At 40.6% G+C, this 25,509-nt stretch overlaps 1 protein-coding gene across 1 annotated transcript; it reads right to left on the bottom strand.

Moving 5' to 3' along the window:
- Positions 1-268: 268 nt before the first annotated feature.
- LOC146380724 (uncharacterized) lies at positions 269-25,509 on the bottom strand. The gene is made up of 7 exons (XM_084940213.1): positions 17,510-25,509; positions 15,195-15,300; positions 11,146-11,742; positions 7,020-7,616; positions 3,504-4,100; positions 1,895-2,491; positions 269-1,348 (listed from the first exon to the last, which is right to left on the bottom strand). The coding sequence occupies exons 2-7, from the start codon at positions 15,210-15,212 to the stop codon at positions 683-685; spliced, it is 3,072 nt and encodes a 1,023-aa protein (XP_084796339.1). The 5' UTR covers positions 15,213-15,300; positions 17,510-25,509; the 3' UTR covers positions 269-682.

The raw sequence follows: 25,509 nt of genomic DNA, 5'->3' as shown, positions 1-25,509 counted from the left end.
ATCTTAAACACAAAATCATAAGTTTTAATACCTACAGCAAGTTTAAGGAAAAATAAAAGATTTTAAAGATCTTTCAACATTTTTTCTCAAATATAAAACAGCAGATGGAACTTACATGCATCTTCTATGGGATTGTCTAAAAATATCTAAATTCTGGCTCTGCATCAACAAGAAAATGAACTTGATACTAAACTTTAAGATATATAAACATCCGGTTCAATTCTTACCACGGTTGCTGCCTCTGAATAAAAATCTGGACAAAAAGAGATTCACGTTATTAAATAAGCTTATGTTTAATGTCAGGAGATGTGTTATTGAACTGGATTACGGAGCAGCCCCCCTACTGTAACTCAGTGTTACAAGGAAATTTTTCATAACTTTCAGGTCAGATTTTTAATAAGTTGCAGGAACCCTGTTCAGTGTGAGTGGAGAACAGCCAAGTCTCCTCCTCTGATAAACCTCCATCTGTGCCACTGAAAACAGTTCATCTGACTGTGACTGTAAACATGTTTCCATTTGTCACTTCAGTCTTTACTCTGAAATACAGGAAATGAAATCACAGCTCAAACTTCTTCATCCAACTGCTGGAACAAAGCGAACCACTCGACATGAACACTGAAGCAGAACAGTTTAGAAAGCTTAAAATGAGACTAGAGAACCATTTTCATTCATAGTTGCCTCATCAGATCTTTACAGGAGATTCACTCTGAACTCTGTGGAGCCTGATCTCAAGGGTTTTGAGTTTGACCCTGAAACCAGAAGAGGATCTTTCTGTCTCTTCAGATTCACTGTGATGGGAGTGATCACGCTGATGTTTGCACAGAGCAGATAATGAAGTGAATGTTTGGGCACATTGGTAACAGTGAAACAGTTTATTAGTAACGTGGGATCGTTTGTGTTCGGAGTATGAACTGAGATTCCTGAAGCTCTTGTCACACTGGTCACAGCTGTAGTTTCCTTCCATGTGTGTACGTTCATGAAGACTACGAAGAGATGATTGTGAGAATCTTTTGTCACAGTGTCTGCACTTGTATGGTTTCTCTCCTGTGTGGACTCGTTTGTGTCTTTTAAGCTCACTTGCAGTAATGAAAGATGATCCACACTGATCACAGAGGTGCTTTTTTGTCCCACTGTGAATGAGTTCATGTTGTTTTAATCCACTTGATGTGGTGAAGCTTCTCCCACATTCTTTGCAGTATTTCAGTTTGTCTCCAGTGTGTCTACGTTGATGTGTTTTTAGGTCAGCTTTCCAACTGAAAGTTTTTCCACAGAGGTCACAACGAAAGTCTTTCCCACCACCACAGTGATGACAGGGTTGAGAACTGGATCCATCTGTGTCGCTCTGCTTCTAAACAAAGACACAAAGACAGTGTAAGTCAGTCCTTCACCATTTTTATCCTGAACATCGCCTGAAATAAAGAGCAAATAAAAAACAAACAAAATCATAACTGAAATGAAAATCTGAATAATCACTCAGAGCTGCTTTTTCATGCAGTAGAATTGCCGAAACATTAGAATCAGTGAGCTGCAAGCTTTCAGCCCCGACTGTGTCCGTGCCGTCAGGTGAGAAAGGCGACAACTCACTGATTCTAATTCGCGGGTCTGCGCTTTGTGCAGAATCCGTGTACCTCCTCTAGTTTACTGTTTGAGCTGTTTGGTGGTTGTCAAAATTTTGTGAGGTTTCACCTGAGGTTCGGGCGTTTCGGGCAAAATAAAATTATATTAAAAAATTCGATTCAGGATTTTAATGAATTGATGTCACGTTATCCAAGCCAGAATCGATTTTAATCGGTAAATCGATTATCAAAACCCAACCCTAGCTAACACAGTTCAATGAGCAGAGTTGTTTCAAACAGTCAGGCTAAAATGACAAGATAACAATATAAATACATACCTCACAGTAACTGCACTTGTAGAGTCTCTTTCTGGTGTGGATCTGTTGGTGTAGTCTCAGGTAATGTGGAGATTTAAAAGTCTTCTCACACAGGTCACATTTATAAGGTCTCTCCTCAGTGTGGGTAAACATGTGGCGTTGTAACTGCGTGTTGGTTATAAACCGTTTGCCACACTGTTCACAGCAGTACACATCATGTCCGGTGTGAATGCGTAGGTGTGTATTTCTGCTCTCAATCCGGCTGAAAGTTTTCCCACAGATGTTACAGCTGTATGCCTTAATTCCAGAGTGGGTAACTAGATGCCTTTGTAAGTTGCTACTGTGAGTAAAAGCTCTCCCACACTGATCACAGTTGTACGCTTTAACTCCACTGTGGATGATTTGGTGTGTTTTTAGGGAACGCTTCCAGGAAAAAGTCTTTTCACACAATTCACAGCTGAACGGTTTCTCTCCAGTGTGGATGACCTGATGGTGTTTTAGTTTAGACTTAGCAGGAAAACCCTTCCCACAATCGTCACATGTGTATTTGTTCTCTCTCTTTCTTCTGTGAGGTTTGTCGGCCTCCTGAGAGCGCTGACTTCTCGCTCCATGTTGGTCCTGCAGTGACAGAGATACAAACAGAGGCAGTGAGTGAAATGCAGTCGTGGAACAAACTCAACCTTCAAACTCCCTCCATTAACACTAGTTTTAAACCTGAAGGTGGAGTGTGGTACCAAAAACCTTATAGGTCTCTTATCCCCACCAACTGGTAGTTCTAACACATTACATCCAACCTGGTGTTACAAATAATTTATGACTGTTTAAACACTCTAAAATATTTTTCCTTTTTTCCCTTACTTTGACTCCCCACAGAAAAAAAAGACTTTCTACTCATTATATTTTCAAAACAGACTTTTTACTTTTGGTTTGAGGAATTTGAGGGGAGTTATTTCATCACTAAGGGCATCAAACATCAAACCAATTTGAGCCTGAAAAGAACACATGAAAGACAATCCTGATCGTGTACTAATCACAAGGGTATGAAACATAAAAAGAGATGAAAGAGGCAAAACTGTGAGTCATAGTCAGGAGTTAAAGTGAGACGTTGTTCTTCTTTCTTTTTTGCACAGCACCTGAACAAACAGGTAATTTCAAATGCAGCGTTTCTATCAACAAACATCAGCAAACACACAAACTGTTTGTGTGCAGTTTGTCTCACAGTGTGTTGCTGGCTAAAGGTCCAGCTGCTGTACATCACAGGGAGAGAAAAGAAAGAGAGCTAACTTCACTCAGAGATGGAGAAAGATAAGACACACAGGACAGGAGAGGAAGAAGAGAGGTTAGATTTAAAGGGAAGGACTGCTCAGTGGGATTCGATCAACGTGAGATTAAAGCTTACATGTAAGTCCTCATGTGTTGAAATCAGGTATTGGGTCTGTACATGTGACATTATGGTTTTTTTTTCAGATTATGAAACATGCTGCAAAACAATCTGAGGCAGATTAACTGTGCCGCCTCAGATGCAGCCTTTTCCATGCAGTAGAATTGCTAACATGCTAACACAGTTTAATTTGCAGAGTTGTTCCAAACAGTCAGGCTAAAATGACAAGATAAAAATATCAATACATACCTCAAAGTAACTGCGCTTGGAGAGTCTCTTTCTGGTGTGGATCTGTTGGTGTAGTCTCAGGTAATGTGGAGCTATAAAAGTCTTCTCACACAGGTCACATTTATAAGGTCTCTCCTCAGTGTGGGTAAACATGTGTTGTTGTAACTGCATGTTGGTTATAAACTGTTTGCCACACTGTTCACAACAGTACACAACATGTCTGGTGTGAATGCGTAGGTGTGTATTTCGGTTCCCTAACCGGCTGAAGGTTTTCCCACAGATGTCACAGCTGTATGCCTTAATTCCAGAGTGGGTAACTAGATGATTCTGTAAGCTGCTACTGTGAGTAAAAGCTTTGCCACACTGATCACAGCTGTACGCTTTAACTCCACTGTGGATGAGTTGGTGTCTTTTTAGGGAACCCTTCCAGGAAAAAGACTTTTCACACAATTCACAGCTGAACAGTTTCTCTCCAGTGTGGATGACCTGATGCTGTTTTAGTGTAGACTTAGCAGGAAAACCCTTCCCACAATCGTCACAGGTGTATTTGTTCTCTCTCTTTCTTCTGTGAGGTTTGTTGGCCTTCTGAGAGCGCTGACTTCTCGCTCCATGTTGGTCCTGCAGTGACAGAGATACAAACAGAGGCAGTGAGTGAAATGCAGTCGTGGAACAAACTCAACCTTCAAACTCCCTCCATTAACACTAGTTTTAAACCTGAAGGTGGAGTGTGGCACCGAACACCTTAAAGGTCTCTTATCCCCACCTGCTGGTAGTTCTAACACATTACATCCAACCTGGTGTTAAAAATAATTCATGACTGTTTAAACACTCTAAAATATTTTTTCCTTTTTTTCCTTACTTTTACTCCCCACATTAAAAAAAAGACTTTCTACTCATTATATTTTCAAAACAGACTTTTTACTTTTGGTTTGAGGAATTTGAGGGGAGTTATTTCATCACTAAGGGCATCAAACATCAAACCGATTTGAGCCTGAAAAGTAACACATGAAAGACAATCCTGATTGTGTACTAATCACCAGGGTATGAAACATAAAAAGAGATGAAAGAGACAAAACTTTGAGTCATAGTTAGGAGTTAAAGTGAGATGCTAGGGCTGCACAATTAATCGTTAGAAAATCGCGATCTCAATTCATACTTATGTGCGATCTCATTTCCAAATGACAACGATTAAAAAAAAAAGAAAAGAAAAAAAAAGATGACGATTGTACCGCATTTTGATCCGGGACATGAACACAAGCGCTCACTCTTCCTGCTCAACAAATGACAAGGGCGGAGCCTTATACCACGTGATACAGAAGCCAGCTTGCTGATGCAGGGGAAAAAACAACGGAGAACACGTGAGAGATGACAAAGCTGTAAAGGTCAAGAAAGTGACAGGAGAAAATCCGTCCCGGTCAACCACCCAAACATCAATAACGGGAACCTTATACAGCGCCTCCCCATACCCGTCGAACTCCCGCAGGCACAAAGAAATTACGGAGGCTTTCACTTATCACCTGGCTAAAGATATGGCTCCCATCAACACTGTGCAAAACGAGGGATTTAGGAAAATGATCAACACCCTAGACCAGGGGTCGGCAACCTGCGGCTCTTTAGTCCTTACAGTGCAGCTCTGCATGGTTTGGAAAAATAAATTAGAAGTATTTAGCTGAAGTGTATTTTATTTATGTTAGTTCTTTTTTAACTTGTAGTTCTAAATTGGAAGATTATTGTGATATTGAAACATAAAAATAAAATTATATTCTATTTTTTTTTTCGCTCAAAATAAGCGTCACACTGGCGGAAGCCGGTGTACCCCCCGAAACGCCATGAAATTTATCGAGACTTTCAACCCCAGGTAGGCCAATTATGGATCTTCGGATCCACATTATGTCAGCAGCTGTTCTCCACCGTGAACTATGTTAAAAACAAACGCCGCTCACGCCTCACAGATGACAGCTTACAGTCCTGCGTAAAGATGAAAGTGACTTCGTACAACCCCGATCTGCAGACGCTGTGCGCAGAGGTTCAGGAGCAGAAGTCCCATTGTAAACATATCACGGCAGACCCGACGATGTTTGTATGAACACGCTTTTCAGCATCTCTTTATTGACCACTTTTCACACACGGTTGCTGTACGCATACAGCCGGCTGTAGCTTCTCAGCTCACAGCCCGACACACACCAACACAACAGCATAGAGAGCACAGACTTTAAGGCGGCAAGGCGTGATTGCGGGTCCCGCTCAGGTGCATCCGCCTCCCCTGCAGCAGCGCTGCAGACCACGCCCCGCCACACACATTAACCAGGTAAAATACATATTTGGGCAGAATTTTGCAAATATCTATTTTTCATCTTTTAGCAGCATAGTGCTTTTTTCCAGTTATTTTTTAAAAGTCAGGTCAAGGCTCCAAAAGCCCAAAGACGATATAAGGGTGGCGGCTCACAACAGTTTTTCTTTGCTACATGGATCATTTTAGTTCAGCTGGGTGTCTTTCCTTTTGTTATATTTCTTTAAGAGTTCAAAATGTGTTAATTACAGAAATAAAATGAAATTTTCTCTGTAGCACTTCATGGATTTCATAAGCAACACACCTTAGTTGTTCACACAAAGCATAAAGGTAAAAAACAATATATACAGTGTTATCTTCATTTTAGATGTCAAAAAGTATTTGCGGCTCCCAGTGTTTTCTTTTGCGTGGAACCCGGGTCCAAATGGCTCTTTGGGTGTTAAAGGTTGCTGACCCCTACCCTAGACAAACGCTACACAGTGCCATCCCGCAACTATTTTTCAAATGTTGCACTACCTGCTGTATACACGCAGTGTCGAGCAACGGTGGAGACGAAATTGTTCTTATGTTCAGTCTCAACTGTTACGAAGTTGATGTGCAGTTAATAAGTGCAATAAATATTTATATTAGAAAAGAAAATCGTGAGAGAATTGTGATCTCAATTCTAAGCAAAAAAAATTGTGATTCTCATTTTATGCAAAATCGTGCAGCCCTAGGAGACGTTGTTCTTCTTTCTTTTTTGCACAGCACCTGAACAAACAGGTAATTTCAAATGCAGCGTTTCTATCAACAAACATCAGCAAACACACAAACTGTTTGTGTGCAGTTTGTCTCACAGTGTGTTGCTGGCTAAAGGTCCAGCTGCTGTACATCACAGGGAGAGAAAAGAAAGAGAGCTAACTTCACTCAGAGATGGAGAAAGATAAGACACACAGGACAGGAGAGGAAGAAGAGAGGTTAGATTTAAAGGGAAGGACTGCTCAGTGGGATTTGATCAACTGGAGATTAAAGCTTACATGTAAGTCCTCATGTGTTGAAATCAGGTATTGGGTCTGTACATGTGACATTATGTTTTTTTTTTCAGATTATGAAACATGCTGCAAAACAATCTGAGGCAGATTAACTGTGCCGCCTCAGATGCAGCCTTTTCCATGCAGTAGAATTGCTAACATGCTAACACAGTTTAATTTGCAGAGTTGTTCCAAACAGTCAGGCTAAAATGACAAGATAAAAATAAAAATACATACCTCACAGTAACTGCGCTTGTAGAGTCTCTTTCTGGTGTGGATCTGTTGGTGTAGTCTCAGGTAATGTGGAGCTTTAAAAGTCTTCTCACACAGGTCACATTTATAAGGTCTCTCCTCAGTGTGAGTAAACATGTGTTGTTGTAACTGTGGGCCTGTTGTAAACTGTTTGCCACACTGATCACAGCAGTACACATCATGTCCGGTGTGAATGCGTAGGTGTGTATTTCTGCTCTCAATCCGGCTGAAAGTTTTCCCACAGATGTCACAGCTGTATGCCTTAATTCCAGAGTGGGTAACTAGATGATTCTGTAAGTGGCCACTGTGAGTAAAAGCTCTGCCACACTGATCACAGCTGTACGCTTTAACTCCACTGTGGATGAGTTGGTGTATCTTTAGGGAACCCTTCCAGGAAAAAGTCTTTCCACACAAGTCACAGCTGAACGGTCTCTCTCCAGTGTGGATGACCTGATGCTGTTTTAGTTTAGCCTTCAGAGTAAAATCCTTCCCACAATCGTCACAGGTGTGTTTTTTCTCTCTCTTTCTTCTGTGAGGTTTGTCGGCCTCCTGAGAGCGCTGACTTCTCGCTCCATGTTGGTCCTGCAGTGACAGAGATACAAACAGAGGCAGTGAGTGAAATGCAGTCGTGGGACAAACTCAACCTTCAAACTCCCTCCATTAACACTAGTTTTAAACCTGAAGGTGGAGTGTGGCACCAAACACATTAAAGGTCTCTTATCCCCACCTGTGCCATCCCGCGCTGTGATTACGTCTTTTTGCGCTGATTCTGAGCTACAGGTTTTGTCTCTCTCCAAACAAAATTCACCGAGCCAGCAGCAAAAGAAGCAGCAAACTGCGCTTCACATTTGATCAATGTCGTCATGAATTTTGCTGTTTTGCTTCCACGACAATTAAAATCACACTTCATGCACAGCTAGCTCTCTCTCTATCTCTCTCTGTACTTCAAGAACAGTTTCCCGTCTCCAATCTCTGTTTTCTGTATTATTCATTCGCTTATTACCCACCAGTCTACCGTTGTTTACAGCGCTGTCTTTTTCTTTTTTCACTTAAATGACCTCGGACAAGAAAGCCTAATTTCTGCTGTTCAATACTGAAGAAATTGAAACTTTATATGCAGAACATTGTAGAATATTTTTAAGGTTATCTGCTATAAAAAGCCAGACCAGGAAAATCTCCTTCATGTTTTTCTGTGTTTTATTCTCAGTTACTTTCACACAAAGGCATCTGCTGTGATGTTCACAATTCTGATGAAGTCAGTACTGATAAATGATCAGAATTATAATATTTCTGACTGTCTGAGGCTAAGTTGAATCGAATCGGGACTTTGAAAACCGGAATCGAACGGATTATAGAAATCAGTGATGATACCCAGCCCTAGTGAGCAGCCTAGGCACGACAGAAGTGGATGTAGCTGTAATAGGAAAAGAACTATTGCTAACTTTTCTGTTAAGTTAAGGCCTGATCCTTCTGAAATTCATACCCAGTGCTCTGACACTGTGTCATCAATCTTTGAAAGCTGAAAAAGCACAGTGTATCCAGAAAAACACATTATATTATATAAATTATTATAAAATTTGTGTGCGCCTAACTTTTGTGCCGGTATGCCTAACTTTTTAAAGTTAGGCGTACCGGTACGCCCATGGCAAAAAGATAGTCTAGAGCCCTGTTTAAGAAAATCTACTGGAGCTCTCAATAGAAATTATTGTGAGCTGTGATTCTTTTCCCCACGCTGAGCCACTACAGCTGATTTTAGGGTTCCCACCTGCTCAATCCCACTTTAACCTCTTCCCTGCTCATGTTCCTGTTTAGAGGCAAAGTCACCCTCTACAGTGTAGGCAACAGAAAATACACATATGTTTTATTTTCCTTTATTTTCTACTAGACTGATTCAAACAGAGAACCTTTATTAGAAATAAATAGTTTGTACTTCATTTACTATTTTGTGGATCACAAGGTTTAAAACTACTTATAAACACACACACACACAAAGTAACTCCACCAGAGTGCCTATTTCGGGTCACTTTTGCCGGTCCAAGCCCGGGTAAAGGAGCAGGGTTGGAATTGTGACATTAAAAAAAGACAATAATTGCTAAAAGAAATTTAATTTGTAGTTCTAAATAAACTCTAAATGCATTTAGGACGTTTTTTACTCACTTTATGTCTCTTCCACGATATTATTTCTCTCTCCAACAACATAGGTTACAATTAGATTAGCATGACCAATTATGCAAATTAGGCGATGACGTCATTTAGTGACTTCTAGCGACTTTTAGGACAACCAATAGCGATTTTCCTTACTGAGGAGTTGGCAACACTGGTCCTAAACTCAGTCTGCTTCAGGTCAAACGAACACTGCAGCATCACTGAGAGTTAAAAACTGTCTAAATTCTTTCATCTTTAATAAAACGATCAGCATTGCTGCTTTACCAGGTGTAACTATGAAGTTTAACTTCCAGGCATCCATGAAAACAAAATTTATTACATTTAATGGAGTTAGAAGTTAGCAGGAAGCTAGCGGAAGTTAGCTCGCTAGTTTCGCTAGTTACTCAAGCATGATATTGCATGTTCTGACTGAGAGATTTCTGAAAAAATTCAAACGTACAGCTCTGCTATCACTTCCAACATAAATGAAGACAGGAAACTAAACAGCAGTCACGTTTGTAGGGTTACTGAAGTTGGGCTAGCTGGTATATAATGATGTGCTACGTGATCGCTAGCGACACAGCTATGTTAGCATAACATAAACAGTGAAGCTGGAGGATGAACACTAACACTTTTCCACTTATAAAAGTTAACGTTAAGGTTCCTGATAGTTAGAGACAAATGCAATCGCATGGCAGGATGCTGTAAACGGACCAAACTTCAGTCAGGAGAACAACTGAGATAATCCATCCACAATACAAGGTTAGTCATTAATATACTGCAACAACATGGGAATAGAGCAGCTGCCAGAGAATTCAACATTAATGAATCAATGGTACAGAAGTGGAGGAAGCAAGAAGAATGAGTTTAATAAAGTTTGATTTATCTGACTGCTTTGTTTCGCTTAATGTGCCTTATAATCCCGTGCACCTTATGGTCCGAAAAATATGTACTGCACACTGCAGTTTAATGTTGCAAAGCACCTCTTTTTAACTTCAGTGGATATTATACATGGTTATGCTCAGGATATGTCAGCCCATTTCTACTGGAAATGCCTTTTGGTTAAACTTTCAGCAAGGAATTTGCATTTGCACTGTTAAATTTTTATAAAGCTTTAATGTACATAAAAACCAGCTTCTTGTTTAAGTGAAAATAAATGGAAGGTTGTCTTTTTGCGCTAGTAAAGTTGTGGAGTTGTATTTTGTCTCGCATCAATTATATCGTCAGTTATATCGTTATCGCAAATTTTCAAATATATATCGTGATAAATATTTTTGGCCATATCGCCCTGCTCTAGAAGAGAGACGGACGCGCAACAGAAAAGCCAATCAGCTGATCATTAAATCAGTTTCATGATTGAAGTAGCAGCAGGAGAGGGAGGGAGAGAGAAGAGGCAGTCGCTCCATATATTGGTTGTTAAGCTTAATGTGGGAATGCTTTACAAACATTCAGAGATGAACTTACACACTTGCTTTACTTCTCTCTGGGATAACTTCCTCAGAGATGAAATGCCGGATTGGTAGCGAGGCTCCAAATGCTCAAACAGACCGCAGAAAGGTCCCGCACGCCACAGCCGCTCTATAACATGATGCATACTGCTGCCACGTGCTACGGTTATGAGCCGAGTTACGCCATGTCGCAAGTTTTGTGAGGTGCTTTTTTGATATTTATGGATCGGATTACATTTTTTATTTCTCTCCGATATCCGATCCAGTAATTTACTTCAGTATCAGACCGATACCGATACGTAATATCGGATCGGTTCATCTCTAGTCTGTACATATGACATTATGTCTTTTTTTCAGATTATGAAACTTGCTGCAAAACAATCTGAGGCAGATTAACTGTGCCTCAGATGCAGCCTTTTCCCCTGCAGTAGAATTGCTAACATGCTAACACAGTTTAATGAGCAGAGTTGTTCCAAACAGTCAGGCTAAAATGACAAGATAAAAACATAAATACATACCTCACAGTAACTGCGCTTGGAGAGTCTCTTTCTGGTGTGTATCTGTTGGTGTCGTCTCAGATCATGTGGAGATTTAAAAGTCTTCTCACACAGGTCACATTTATAAGGTCTCTCCTCAGTGTGGGTAAACATGTGGTATTGTAACTTTTGGTTTGTTATAAACTGTTTGCCACACTGTTCACAGCAGTACACATCATGTCCGGTGTGAATGCGTAGGTGTTTATTTCGGCTCTGTTTCAGGCTGAAAGTTTTTCCACAGATGTCACAGCTGTATGCCTTAATTCCAGAGTGGGTAACTAGATGATTCTGTAAGCTGCCTCTGTGAGTAAAAGCTATGCCACACTGATCACAGCTGTACGCTTTAACTCCACTGTGGATGACTTGGTGTCTTTTTAGGGAATCCTTCCTGGAAAAACTCTTTCCACACAAGTCACAGCTGTACGCTTTAACTCCAGTGTGGATGACCTGATGCTGCTTCAGTTTGTCCTTCAGAGTAAACTCCTTCCCACAATCGTCACAGGTGTATTTTTTCTCTCCCTTTCTTCTGTGAGGTTTGTCGGCCTCCTGAGAGCGCTGACTTCTCGCTCCATGTTGGTCCTGCAGTGACAGAGATACAAACAGAGGCAGTGAGTGAAATGCAGTCGTGGAACAACTGAACCTTCAAACTCCCTCCATTAACACTAGTTTTAAACCTGAAGGTGGAGTGTGGCACCAAACACCTTAAAGGTCTCTTATCCCCACCTGCTGGTAGTAGAAACACATTACATCCAACCTGGTGTTAAAAATAATTCTTGACTGTTTAAACACTCTAAAATATTTTTTTCCTTGTTTTCCTTACTTTTACTCCCCACAGAAAAAAAAGACTTTCTACTCATTATATTATCAAAATAGACTTTTCACTTTTGGTTTCAAACATCAAACCAAATTGAGCCTGAAAAGTAACACATGAAAGACAATCCTGATTGTGTACTAATCACCAGGGTATGAAACATAAAAAGAGATGAAAGAGGCAAAACTGTGAGTCATAGTCAGGAGTTAAAGTGAGACGTTGTTCTTCTTTCTTTTTTGCACAGCACCTGAACAAACAGGTAATTTCAAATGCAGCGTTTCTATCAACAAACATCAGCAAACACACAAACTGTTTGTGTGCAGTTTGTCTCACAGTGTGTTGCTGGCTAAAGGTCCAGCTGCTGTACATCACAGGGAGAGAAAAGAAAGAGAGCTAACTTCACTCAGAGATGGAGAAAGATAAGACACACAGGACAGGAGAGGAAGAAGAGAGGTTAGATTTAAAGGGAAGGACTGCTCAGTGGGATTTGATCAACTGGAGATCAAAGCTTACATGTAAGTCCTCATGTGTGGAAATCAGATATTGGGTCTGTACATGTGACATTATGTTTTTTCAGATTATGAAAGATGCTGCAAAACAATCTGAGGCAGATTAACTGTGTTATTTAAAGACTGCATGAAGATCCTCTGCAGGTTAGTGCAGGATAAACAGGTTAGTTTGCTGAACTGTGATGGATTTAAAGTAAACAACAGTGTGTGACTGGTGCACAGTGACTGTGTTGCTCATGTCAGAGTTAGATTACATCAAGTGTAGCAGAGATTAATTTAAACTGAAGCTCATGATGCTGACATCCATTCACTGAGTTCCACCTTCATACCAACAGTATAGTGTCTAATATAAAGACAGTGTACTGTCAGTGTAGAGGATGGAAATCAGCCAGGACAGCTCGTGAAACATCTGCTGACATCTGGTTGAATTCAGTTGTGTACATCCACAGAGAGCAGCAGGTCAGCTGATCACAGCCTGTACTTTAAGAAAATCTACTGGAGCTCTCAATAGAAATTATTGTGAGCTGTGATTCTTTTCCCCACGCTGAGCCACTACAGCTGATTTTAGGGTTCCCACCTGCTCAATCCCACTTTAACCTCTTCCCTGCTCATGTTCCTGTTTAGAGGCAAAGTCACCCTCTACAGTGTAGGCAACAGAAAATACACATATGTTTTATTTTCCTTTATTTTCTACTAGACTGATTCAAACAGAGAACCTTTATTAGAAATAAATAGTTTGTACTTCATTTACTAATCTTATTTTATTATTACATTAATAAAGCACAAGGTTCAGTTAACTTTGGATAAAAACATGTGGTTAAAATGTTCTTCAAGGAGCTACTTTTACTTTTTTACTCTGATTACATTTCAGAGCCTGTACTTTTTCACTGTTACTTAAGTAAAGAAGGTGAATGAATACTTTTACTTAAGTATTTATAACACTAATATCTGTACTTCTACTTAAGTATAGAGTAAATGTACTTTTGCCTCCCCTGATCATTTCTATAATATTATTTATATCAGTGATGGCCAAATGAAGCTTTCTGAAACACTGAAGCTTGTATTGAAAAAAGGTTCATTGCTCAAAGCTTTTCAACACAGTCCTCTTTGGTGACATCTGCTGGCCAAACATATGAAGAGCAGCTTGAATCTACAAATTATAATATAGAGTTTCATTATAATTGCCCACTCTACAGAGCTCAGCTGACAGCTTCTGTTTCATATCAGGCTGCTGTTGTGGTGCTTTGAACGTGTATTTTTTGGGGTGATGAAAAAACTGTTAGGTTTAATGTATGTGTTACAGGTTGCCATTTAAAAAGCTACACAATGCCATTTAGAAAGCTAGAATGCTTCTGTTTGCTATCTAGGTAACCTACGCATATGACTACGTGCATGACATTGATAAGGGGAACAAGCAGCCTTGAGAAGAACAGATTCTACCAACAACAATCTGGGAGAGCTGCACTCCCATCAGATAACCACACACAATGTATAATCACGCTTGCACAGCACAATCACTTTGTAATCAGTTATAGTAGTTTCTCATAGGTAATACAGCAACAAGCTTTATGAATATTCATGTGTGTAACCAATAAAAACAACCTGCAGGGGGAAAGCAAGTTGAAGTGGGCTGGAGACAACTGCTTCCCCCTCGCGAGTGAAAACTTGAGCTCTGTGTGACCTCGTTCCTGAGTGAGTTTCTGTTTATCCAGCAGTATCAGGGGTAAAACTCTGACAAATGTCCATTTGATTATTAATAATTTTGATGAATAAACCTTCCTTATTTTAACATGTGCTGTGGTCTCTAAAAAACAACATAATATACAACACAGTCATATAACAGGTTGGGAGTATGAGAGTTTGAGACGTGACTGATTATTTGGTGAAACTGTGATATTTTCCTCACCTTTGTCGTGGTTCGAATTTTTGAGGAAGAGACATACGACTGAAAGTCCATAGTGGGTCAACACAAATGATTTTATTAAAACACATATATGTGGTGAAGATGGGCTCTGGAAAACCTCAGCCTCGATCTCCCCCGAACAAGAGCTTGGGTGTGATATTTATACACATAATATACGTGACTCCAAATGGAAAACAACATGCATGTTCCAGTAATTCTATCTCAGGAGATATTCTAAAAAAGAACAGTTACTTCCTTTGTTTGTCCAGACGCTTCCTGTTATTCCACCCTCTGCGCTTATCAGAGCTAAACTGTCACGTATGCCGGTAAACAACATTTGCAGTCAATTTACTCAGGCAGACTATGTGTCTGTGTTGTTAACCTTAGTGAATGACCCCCCTCTACGTCATCTGTTACCAGGCAAACATCAATAGCACAGGGCACACGGCCTTTATTTCATCTCTAGACAACATGTATAATATGTGGTAAATTGTACTGTAAGCATGTAGGCAATTCTTTCAACTTAAACTTTACTCCATAGATCAGTCGAACTCGCGCCGGCTGTAGCTTTAAACCATTAATTAACTTCAACTCTTTAATAAGCACAAAAGGCAATATATGTGTATATAAGATTATAATGTAATTATACTAACTCCTGAAATACAGACTTTAATATAACATCAACCGTTTCAATAAATGTGTCAATGAAATGACAATAATGATAAATCATAAATGATGCAACAGTAATAATAAGGATTATGAATAGTAACATAGATTATGAATGTAAAATAATATTTCACTCCGATACCTTCTGTGTTGAGCTCATTGTTTCCTCTGTAGTGACTCAGCTGAGTCCAAGTAGCTGAAAATGTTCCTCTGCTGCTCCGTCAGACTCTTCTCCTCCTGCTGATCAGCTGGGACACAAAACAGATCTTTGTTAGGCTCCACACTGCACTGAAGAGTCAAAGTGTCTCATATGTTCATCTGACAACACAAAGTACAAATTTCACTCTGATTGCTTGTAGAAATCTTGTGAGACGTGTTGTGCTGCAAAGTGAGGAAACTCTCTCACTCACTTATACTTCAGGAGGAACTTTGTGACATTGGCTCTAATATTCTAAGCAGCCCTTTACTATGACAGGGCCAGAAAGTCCTATTTGAAGGTTTGGGAGAAGGACCATGTTAAAGGTGGATTGGGGTTTATACACTTTGTTATGATACAGGTAAGGCTGTAAGAGCCTGAGAAGGTGTCCTGAACAAACCTCTAAAACCAGTTTTCAGCTAACGACTCTGCTTCAGTCTGGAAAACAGCAACTACAAGTTTAAAGACTCCATCAACAATTCACACCCAGCAACAGCCTGAACAGCTCCTCCTGTGGTTTCCACAAACAGGGACAGACCTGTTACTCCCCCACCCCACACTTTCCACACCTTCAGCCCCCCAGTCCCACCACCTCCACCATTCCCCAACAACCAATGATTAAAGCTCATTGATCAAATGCTGTGATTGCAGCGACTCACTCACTGTTGTCGGGATGAAATATTATTTACTGTTACTATTCATAATCATTATCATTATTGTTGCATCATTTATGATTTATCATTATCATTTCATTGACACATTTATTGAAACTGTTGATGTTATATTAAAGTCTGTATTTCAGGTGTTAGTATAACTACATTATAATCTTATATACACATATAAGCTAGGTCAAGTTAATTAATGGTTTGAAGCTACAGCCGGCGCGAGTTCGACTGATCTATGGAGCAAAGTTCAAGTTGAAAGAATTGCCCTACATGTTTACAGTACAATTTACCACATATTGAAGGCTGGTGTGTGTGCTCAGCAGCCTGCTGCATTGAAGTTTGCCTGGTAACAGATGACTCAAACGGAGTCAGGAAGTATACTTCTAAAATGTCTTTGTTTGTTGAGTGAGGTCATGTACTGAGGTTAAAACACAGACATAAGTCGGCCTGCACACATACATAGTAGACTTGTGTTGCTTGTAAACGGCATGCTCATGTTCTGTTCTGAAGTGCAGAGGGAGTGGAATTACAGGAAGCATCTGGAGGAACAGAGGAAGTAGCTGTTCTTTTTTAGAATATGTCCTCGCTGGAGTTACTGGAACAGGCATCTGCGGTGACGCATATTACAAGTATAAATATCACACCCACCTATTGTTCGCGGGAGATCGAGGCTGATGTTTTGCAGAGCCCATCTTCACCACATATATGTGTTTTAATAAAATCATTTGTGTTGACCCACTATGGACTTTCAGTCGTATGTCTCTTCTCAAATTCGAACCACAACACTGTGAACGGTAATCATGGCCATTGATTAATGAGCTTTGATCAGTGGTTTCAGTGCTTTCCTTCCTGCTTTGACTGCAGCTGTGTTTGACACAGGAAGACATTTTTACATTCTTCACGATTATACTTTATTCTTTTTGGGGGAAGTGCAGCTTTAAACCTTCACATGATTCAAGTCAACCCAACAAATCAATCTGAACGATCACAGGTGGGAAAAACTGCTGTAGATAAAATAAAATAAAAACCAACATTCAATCCACAACATTATTAAAAACATGATTCTCCCAAATCACCAAGAGCTGCACATTAACCACCACAATATATATTTGTTCTCTGTGCTTTCAAATATGAACACTGTTTACTTTCATCTCTGTTTCATTAGTTTTTGTTAATATCTTCCTGTGCATCACTTTACAGCAGCCAGACTCATTAAAATGAGACTTTGTAGGAGTTCACTTCCTCTCATGTGTTCATCCACAGCAGCTGGACAATAAAGTTTATTGTGACCCTGATACTGCAGCAGATCGCTCTCATCCATTTCCTGTTATCACTTCAAATAGAAATGAGGCTGTAGAGGTTTGGTGCAGGCAGAAAAACAGCTGCAGGGACAATGAAAAGACTTTTCTGCTCCGACTTCTCCCAGCATGCTGAGCTAATGATTAGTTGGTGTTTTTCTCCAAACACTCTCTCACTCTTCTCTCAACGTGTTCACAATAAACTGTGAACAGACACCGAGGAGAGCAGCAGAAGACCTCATTCAGGAGCTAAACTCAACATGAACTGAACTCACAGTAAAGTTAGCTCGGTGCTTACCTTTAGATGAGCCCACAAACCGAGAGAAACTCCGCGATGAAGCTGCAACTCTTTCCAAACACAGGAAACAGATCAGGGAGCAGAGACTGTCGTGGTTCGAATTTTTGAGGAAGAGACATACGACTGGAAGTCCATAGTGGGTCAACACAAATTATTTTATTAAAACACACAGTACAGTGTGGGAAGAAACTTGCAACAGCAATCTTACAATCTTCCTCGAGCAGACCACTCCCCATCCTTATATTACCCTGATGACATCACAGCTAGATCTTACTGGAAATGATAACAGTTCCAAAGTTCTCCTTATATAGACATCCGATACTACTTTCGAGACAAACAAGTTTGTGATATGTTGTGCAATTTTGTGAGACTGTGTGTCCAACCGAGAGATTGTCCTGAGACGACCTCCCTGTTCTTAGTACGTGCGGGAGTGAACGTGCGTACTTTCCATGACTCTCTATGTGCATGTTGGTGTGGGCCTGAATATGTGTGTAAGTGAATGTAGAAGGCCCTACTGGACCCACAGCTTCGAGAGGTGTGAATACACTGATATGGATACCATTTGCAACAGCTTAAGCAGATAGAAAGAATGATAGAGAACAACAATAGACTAATTAAAGTGATGATAATATACATACATTAATATTTTGCTCAGATTACCATAGATATAATTCAGAGATTATTCTGTCAACTGGTTCGACAATGATGAATGATTGATCCATGATAGTTCTGATTATAAATCGTCACCATAAGAATACAAAATAAAATATCTCTTGTCCACACTCCTCCTCTTTGGCCATCGGCCAACCTTTACCAGAATTTGTTTCACTCCTCCGTCCAGGCGGCTTCTCGCAACGGCATCATATACCCCGGACCAGCTGAACCAGCTGAACCAGAGTCTAGGGCCCTGCTTACCAGTTTTACCAACACTCGCCTTACCAGAGGAATGAGACAACATCCGATCATCAATATACCTAGAAAAACTATAAGAGAAAACATGGCAGACATAAACACACCCTTCCATTGCCCAAAAACAGACGTGATCCAGTCTCTCAGCCCCGTGTTCACGCCTGATTGCTCATGCATGGTTCTAAATAACGTTTTCAGATTCTCAAGCGCCCGAGTGACCGTTCCGTCCGGAGCAGTATTGTTGGGAATAAAGGTGCAGCACATGTCACCAAACATTGCACATACTCCACCTTTCTCAGCCAACAACATGTCCAGAGCCATTCGATTTTGGACTCCCATTAAAGACGTCGGACCTAATTGTTCCCACCTGAGCCAACCTCGCGCTTGAATTTCCTCGACGACTCGATCGGTTTGGACTCTGGAGCGGATAGACCTCTGCGTCTGGGCAATTCGCCTGTCTGCCAATAAACAAACAAACACATTATAACACTTATTAACCCCAACATCCCCGTTATTTTCCAATTTTCCCACAATTTCATGATCACTGTTCCCAGGCTCTTTTACTTTCACTTCATGATAAGAGTATAACGTTATGAGTATAAAAGTAAAAACCGTACAAAACTATTACGATTCCTTTAAACTATCAAATACTTTAGACTAGAGCCCTAGCCTATTAGGAGCCTGAAATGAATTAATGCTTGGCATGTCACGCTCCTCTTCTTTCTTCGTGTCCCCAGGTAGACTGCTGGGGAGAACCGCGGCACAGGGGGAGAGGATTATTCTGCCTCTATGTTCCCCCCCGTGTTACTTGGGGTGGAGCTTATCTTGAGTAAGCTCTCTTCCGGGGCCACCTCCTCTTGGGCCTTCCTGGCCTCCTCCCACATGTTGACTCCCTACTGAGGCCTGTACACGAACGTTACACATTTTCTCTAAAACAATCTCCTGCCAACCTGTAAGCTTGTGTAAAAACATCAGTCAGCAGTTACAGGTTAAGCTCATTTAACTCCCAGCTCCACCTGGAACCTGTATCCTGGAAAACAAATCTGCTAAATCAGACATCTTATTTATAACCAACTATAGATCACGAAAGTGATAAAGTATTCAGCACAACAGGCAAGTATCACGTTCAGGATTTCCCAAATCATTACATCACTATTATTGCCGCAATTTATTTTATCCCCAATTTAATCAGTGACTTCCCTTAAGCAATGTCACTCCACTTGCTTTATCCCTACGAACCCCATATTAAACTGTTCCATAGAAACTGCATCCCTTATTTGTTTTCTCATGTCACTTGTCTGTTTTCTACTGAATCCTCCACATGCCAAAACAAACATTAGCAAACCACATTTGACCATCTCAGGTTAGGCGTCAGCCATCCACATTCCAGAGGTCCTGTAAAACATTTCCTGTAAAAAGAATCACCCTGTTTCAAAAGAAGAAAATGCAAATGTTAACGCTGCGCAGGTGTGTACACACTTTCTCACAGTTATCTCCGTGAGCAACACAACACAAACCCCTGAACAACCACCCTGGTAGGTTCACGAACACCGAAAGTAGTATTTAACAGTTAAATCGTCATGCAACCTCAGATGTCGCTGTCATCTATCTGCTCCTGTAAAAAGAAACACACCTAAATTCATCCACCCTTTTTTCCTATCTAGGTGGAGGTTAACCTTGAGTCGTGGTCAAGTCCTGTCAGCTTTTACCAGTCAGTCAGTTTGTTTTATTTCCAGTCATTCATTCATTCATTGCTGATAGTGGAAACCATCACCGCATTTAGATTTCCGCCCTCAGCAAAATGACGTCATTTCAAAAAGAAAAACAAGAACTTTAGATCGGATTACCTCGCTGAATCCTTTTTAGGCAGGGACCCTTATTTTCTAATTGTCCCAATAAGTGGCTTTCTCCAGAGCCCATTTTAATGTGGAGAAACTCACTTGCAACAATTTTCTCGCCGACGTGTAATGCTTGTAATTTCCGATGTGCAGATCTGCTTAAAGAAAAGACTCTCTCAAACAAAAATCAGTGCACTGTTCAAAATATAAAACAAAAATCAACAGTAAAACTTTAAAAGAACCCCTACTAAGAGCTTAGTAAAAGAATGCAACTTAGTCTTTCTGAAAGACACACACTGTATAAATCTCCGAATGCAATATCTGTGCTGTAAATTATATTATTAATGCAATGGTGATGATGATTATTATTTAGCAATAGCAGTAAAATAATTTCCCTGCTCCACACTCCCTCTCTCGCCCTCTGGAACACCAGAGGTCGCAATACATTGTGTCCTCGCTCTGACCCTCTCTCATGGTCCAGAGATCTTCTGCAAAGGAAACAAAACCCCATTTCCCCTCTAATCAATTGAGTTTAAGCATATAAGCAATTACTCCTGCATAAATTTGATCATAGCTAAATGCTGCCTAGACACAACTCCTGTGTGTTGACACTAACTTCCCTTTAACCTCACATTTCCTATGTTATAACCTGTTTTGATATAACTCTTTTTATTTCATTTTGCTCCTTTTAATGTAAAAATACCTTCTAATTCTAATTTATCAGACGTAACCAAAATATATGCTTTCCTTCCTCTTTGGTCCGTCTTTAAGTTCAGTTGAAAGCTAAACGAATTTCAGGCCTTTTGCCTGGAATCAATACTCTCATGTGTGTTTCTGGACTCTGTGTCTGTAAGCGTGTGCAATCCCTCAATAACTCATATCCTCCTCACAGTAGATTGGCCAATCATAGCGCTAGCCAAAAGCTCGTGACCCTCAAGAGACGAATTGAGCCACAACTCCTTTAAAGGCACAGAATGCAATATGTATAAAAAATCATTTCTACTTATAAGCTCTCCCCTTTATCCTAAAAATAAATCTATGTAATATCTGTATGTGTAAGCCTACATTATAACCACTACTTCCTTTGTCAACGTATCCCACAATTTCCCTCTAAAATTTGTACACAGCTTTAAAACACTGGCATTGTATCTTCTAAACAGGATTCAGTTCACTTTAATCCTTTAACCTTAACATAAAAATAACAGTTTCTGTTTACCATATCCAAATGACCAAAAAACCCAAAAGTCAGAGAATGATCCTAAATTATTTAACAATTAAATTATTAAACCCTAAATTCCCCCTTTATTTTGACACACATTCACTGACCTGTAATCACACCATATTTTGCTAATAGTGGAGCCTCCCGCGTCAGATTCTCCACCCTCAGCAAAATTAGCTCATTCATTTTTTATTTTCGATAGGAAACTAATTCCTTATGTTTTGGACTGGATTGAATCGCTACAATCCTTTTCGACAGGGACTTACGACCTGATCAGATCCCCACAGGTAGCTTTCCCCTTGGCCAGTTGTAATCTGGAAAGCCCACCTTATATTTGCTCTTCCCGAGAATTTATCAGCGCTGTTATCCACTGTTACAGGCCTGCTTAGAACAAAAATGAGGAATAAAAAGAGAGCTGATTATTAGCTCATGAAAACACAAAACAAAATCACCTGACAGGTTTTCTCTAAGTGCACTGTTACAAAAATAATGGGCCCCTCTCAGACATGTCCATGTTTCCTAAAACTCCCTCTATTAAAAACAAAAACAACAACAACCCGAACCTCACTGACAGAATCAACCCATCACCACAACCTCAACAACCTTACACACACAAATATTGACCCCGCAGTCCTGACACTCCCGGGTCAACTCACATAATTACACCTCCTCAATACACCGAAAAGTCTTGTTAAAACCACACAATTTGCACACAACAATCACCCCCTTACGACAACATATAATCACTAAACTACAAGTTTCCTATGCAAATCTGCACTTCTCTTCTGTCTGCTATGCTTAAAACTACTTTAATCACTTTTTCTTTGTTCATAACTCACTCCCTTTGTCATATAGCTTCTTTGAATTTCCTCTACTTCAAACTCAAATGTATTCTATTAAACATTCACACCATTCTATCACTCATACAAACAGCAAGCTGTTCTTCATTGCGTATGTTTGTGTTCGTAGCCAGGTTTAATCAATGTCTATGCATTAATCATTATGAGCTTGTCCTTGTAAGGCTAATGCATTTTCTGCTTGTGTATGTGAATTTGCATATGTTGCTTTTGCAGTGTTTCAGACTCCTGCACATTTCTCCACTTAAGCCGTCAGTTTTCCTACCCAAATTTGCTAACCCAAATTTTAAGTTCCCACCTTATTAACAGCATTCCTGGTCCTCAGCCAGAAGTTAGGGCCCACTTGTCAGGTTTATGGAGACATGGCGCTGTGAACAATTCAACCAGAAACTTGCCTTATCACATCCAGTCAAGTTAACCTATAGGTTTCTTCCGACCGCTGCACATGGAGAATTGATCCAGGTCTGTTTCGCCCCTGAAGAAACACAACTGAGACATTTTATTATTATCGTGAGTACTTAAACTACCCGTTTCCCTCTCTCTGGTCAGAAATACCAGCTTATGTCATGTGTATAAGTGTAAGCAGGTCTTCATTGCTTTTCCTATGTATTTTGTTAATGTTCAGTGAGTGTAAGCTGCTTTCTTCATTGCCTCTGTATGTTATAATCAGGTTTAATTCACACATCATTTCACTGATTTCTTAATTCAAAACTATCTCACTTCTGATTCTTTCCAGAAATAATTTCACATGTAACACTTTGTGTATGTGTGTTTTCCATTCATTCACGTAGTTGTCAGTTATTTTCTTTCTTCATTTTCCCTTTTTTCTGGTGGACATCTCTAAACACCATCATGAGTTCAGGGTTTAATTTCAATCCAATTATACCCTGTATTCTTGCAGTCGAACTCGTCCGGCTTCACCTCTCACTGGTCCCCGTCCTCTTTTCTCAGTGTCCTTTTGTTGTCTTGAAGTCTCCAGCAAACACAGTCCGTTTCTTCTCTGTTTCTCTTCAGTATTTTCCTTTTGGATTAAGTCCCAGCCTGAGTTTTTCTTTGAAAGAAGCCTCTAGTGTCCATTCTTATATTTCAGTACATAACTGAAACCAATTTAGTCGAGGAGGGTAAGAACAGCCTGCACTTTCGCCGTCCATGTTTCATCACGTGGTTTCTTCTTCTCTGTTGATCTTTTCAGTCGTCTATTTCAAGATTACTCCAAGCATGGCAAATCTGACAATCAGTGTCCAGTGCTTTCCCACCGTTCAACTGTCCAGCCTGTCATTCACAGTGCACGTTTCCATCTCGTAGTTCCTTCCATGCTGCTGGTCCCATCAGTTTGGTTTCGGTGTTAACGGTTCAGTTGCACTATCTTTTGCCTGCTATTAATTCTTCCCAAATCCACGATGTTCTGTTGGTCTTCATCAGAAGATTAACTGTCCTTTGAGCTTCTTCTCAGGATGGGGACAAGTGGGAGGTCAAGCTGTAAAATTTTAAACCAAACTTTGGCTTGTTTTCTCCCAATTATGTTAATCTATGGTTTTGCTGCTATGCTCACAATTCTAGGTTGAGAAAAGTCCACCTTTATCTATTTGGGGCCTATATATATTGACACACTAAACCATAGCATTAATATCATTTTCATTTCTTTCCTTAAAGCCTCCATTGCTTCATGTGGCCAGAGTCTGCCTCTTCTGTTTTTCTCTCTGGGTGCTCACTCCTTATATGGGCATGCAAACTTCCTGTCACACACACACACGCAGCCCCCACCTTTTCTTTCTTTCAGGAACACAGAGCCACGCGGCTCTCATGCACTTCACCAAGCCCCCCTCTCTGCAGCTTCTTGAGACAGAGAGAGAGAGACGCTTTTCCTTTTTTCTCTACCACAAACAAAAGCAAGCCTGTACATGCAAGCTTTTAAACAATATAAGCGCTCTCAATGTAATTTACACTTTATTTACATACACGGGTAATTTACATACACGGGTAATTTACATTCTATTTACATACACGGGCCCGTATAAACGTATGAAAACACCATATGCCAGAACAACTTATCTTCTTCATTTCTCTACCGGTGTTCCTAAGTTTTTCGACTAATTTAAAAGCATCTTTCAGCCCAGGGCCGCGCCTTGCTAATCAATTAAACCCGCTTCGAGGACGCCCCCGCCGAGAGCGGTCAGATTCCTAAGCCCTACTTAATTTATAACTGCTTCCCGCCAGGCAACAAGGACCTCCACCAGCCACGTGAAATATCACAGTTCACGCTTTTGGCTTTACTTAAAGTTCACAAGTCCCCGACGTTGAATAGTCGCAGCCGGGTCGCACCCTGTCAATCAAACAGCGCAGTAAGGAAAGTGATCCCCTTGATCACTTTAGTTTTTAAGGGGGGCTCGAAATCCCCCGGGTACCACCCGAGCTTTTAACCTGACCGTGCGTCCACGATCAGGGGTCGCCGCCACACGCTGAGCAACTGCACTCTTAGGGGCCGCGCCCCAGTCCTAAGACAATTTATTCAAGTGTATTATAAGCATCACTCCCGGGTCTTAGCCCGTGGTTATTTCGACGCCCGAACCGCGTTCTGCTGATCAATCAGACCGAATACCCTAAACTACTGGTTGGCTGGCTGGCCTCCCCAGTCAACCCACATCACTTTAAACACACACCGTATTGACTTAAACACATAACCTCTTAACTCAAAATTCACCCCCAAAATAAACAGCAATAAATTTAGTCAGTCCAATATTCCCCAAACTTTTATCACTAATTACCCCAAAATCACCACGGACACAGACCAGAAGCTCTACTGAGTGAACATTTAATTTAGCTTAATTTCCAATTTAGCACCTTTGGATATTTCTTGAATCAACAGGTGGTGCTTACCTCCTATTTCGGGGCCCATCACTCAGTCGACCTCCTGACTGTCCGTCTGTTTGACACCACTATACCTCAGCCAAACTCCATTTGTCCCTCCTCAAACCGGGTTTCCGGCACCAAAACTGTCGTGGTTCGAATTTTTGAGGAAGAGACATAGCCATCTATGTCCACTGTGAGCGACCATCTTTGAACAGAGGCGGGGGTTTACGACACCAACTCTCTGCCATCTATAATCCAGTTTTGAGATCCCTTCCCAGACGCCTTAACGCCCACTCACATCCTGGGCCATCTGACCTCAGGAATTCG

The sequence above is a fragment of the Perissodus microlepis genome, chromosome 9 (assembly GCF_051167445.1).
Source record: "Perissodus microlepis isolate ML-2025 ecotype Zambia chromosome 9, ASM5116744v1, whole genome shotgun sequence".
Taxonomy (NCBI): domain Eukaryota; kingdom Metazoa; phylum Chordata; class Actinopteri; order Cichliformes; family Cichlidae; genus Perissodus; species Perissodus microlepis.
Note: the sequence above shows the minus strand (reverse complement) of the source record. Positions and strands in the feature narration are given on the sequence as shown.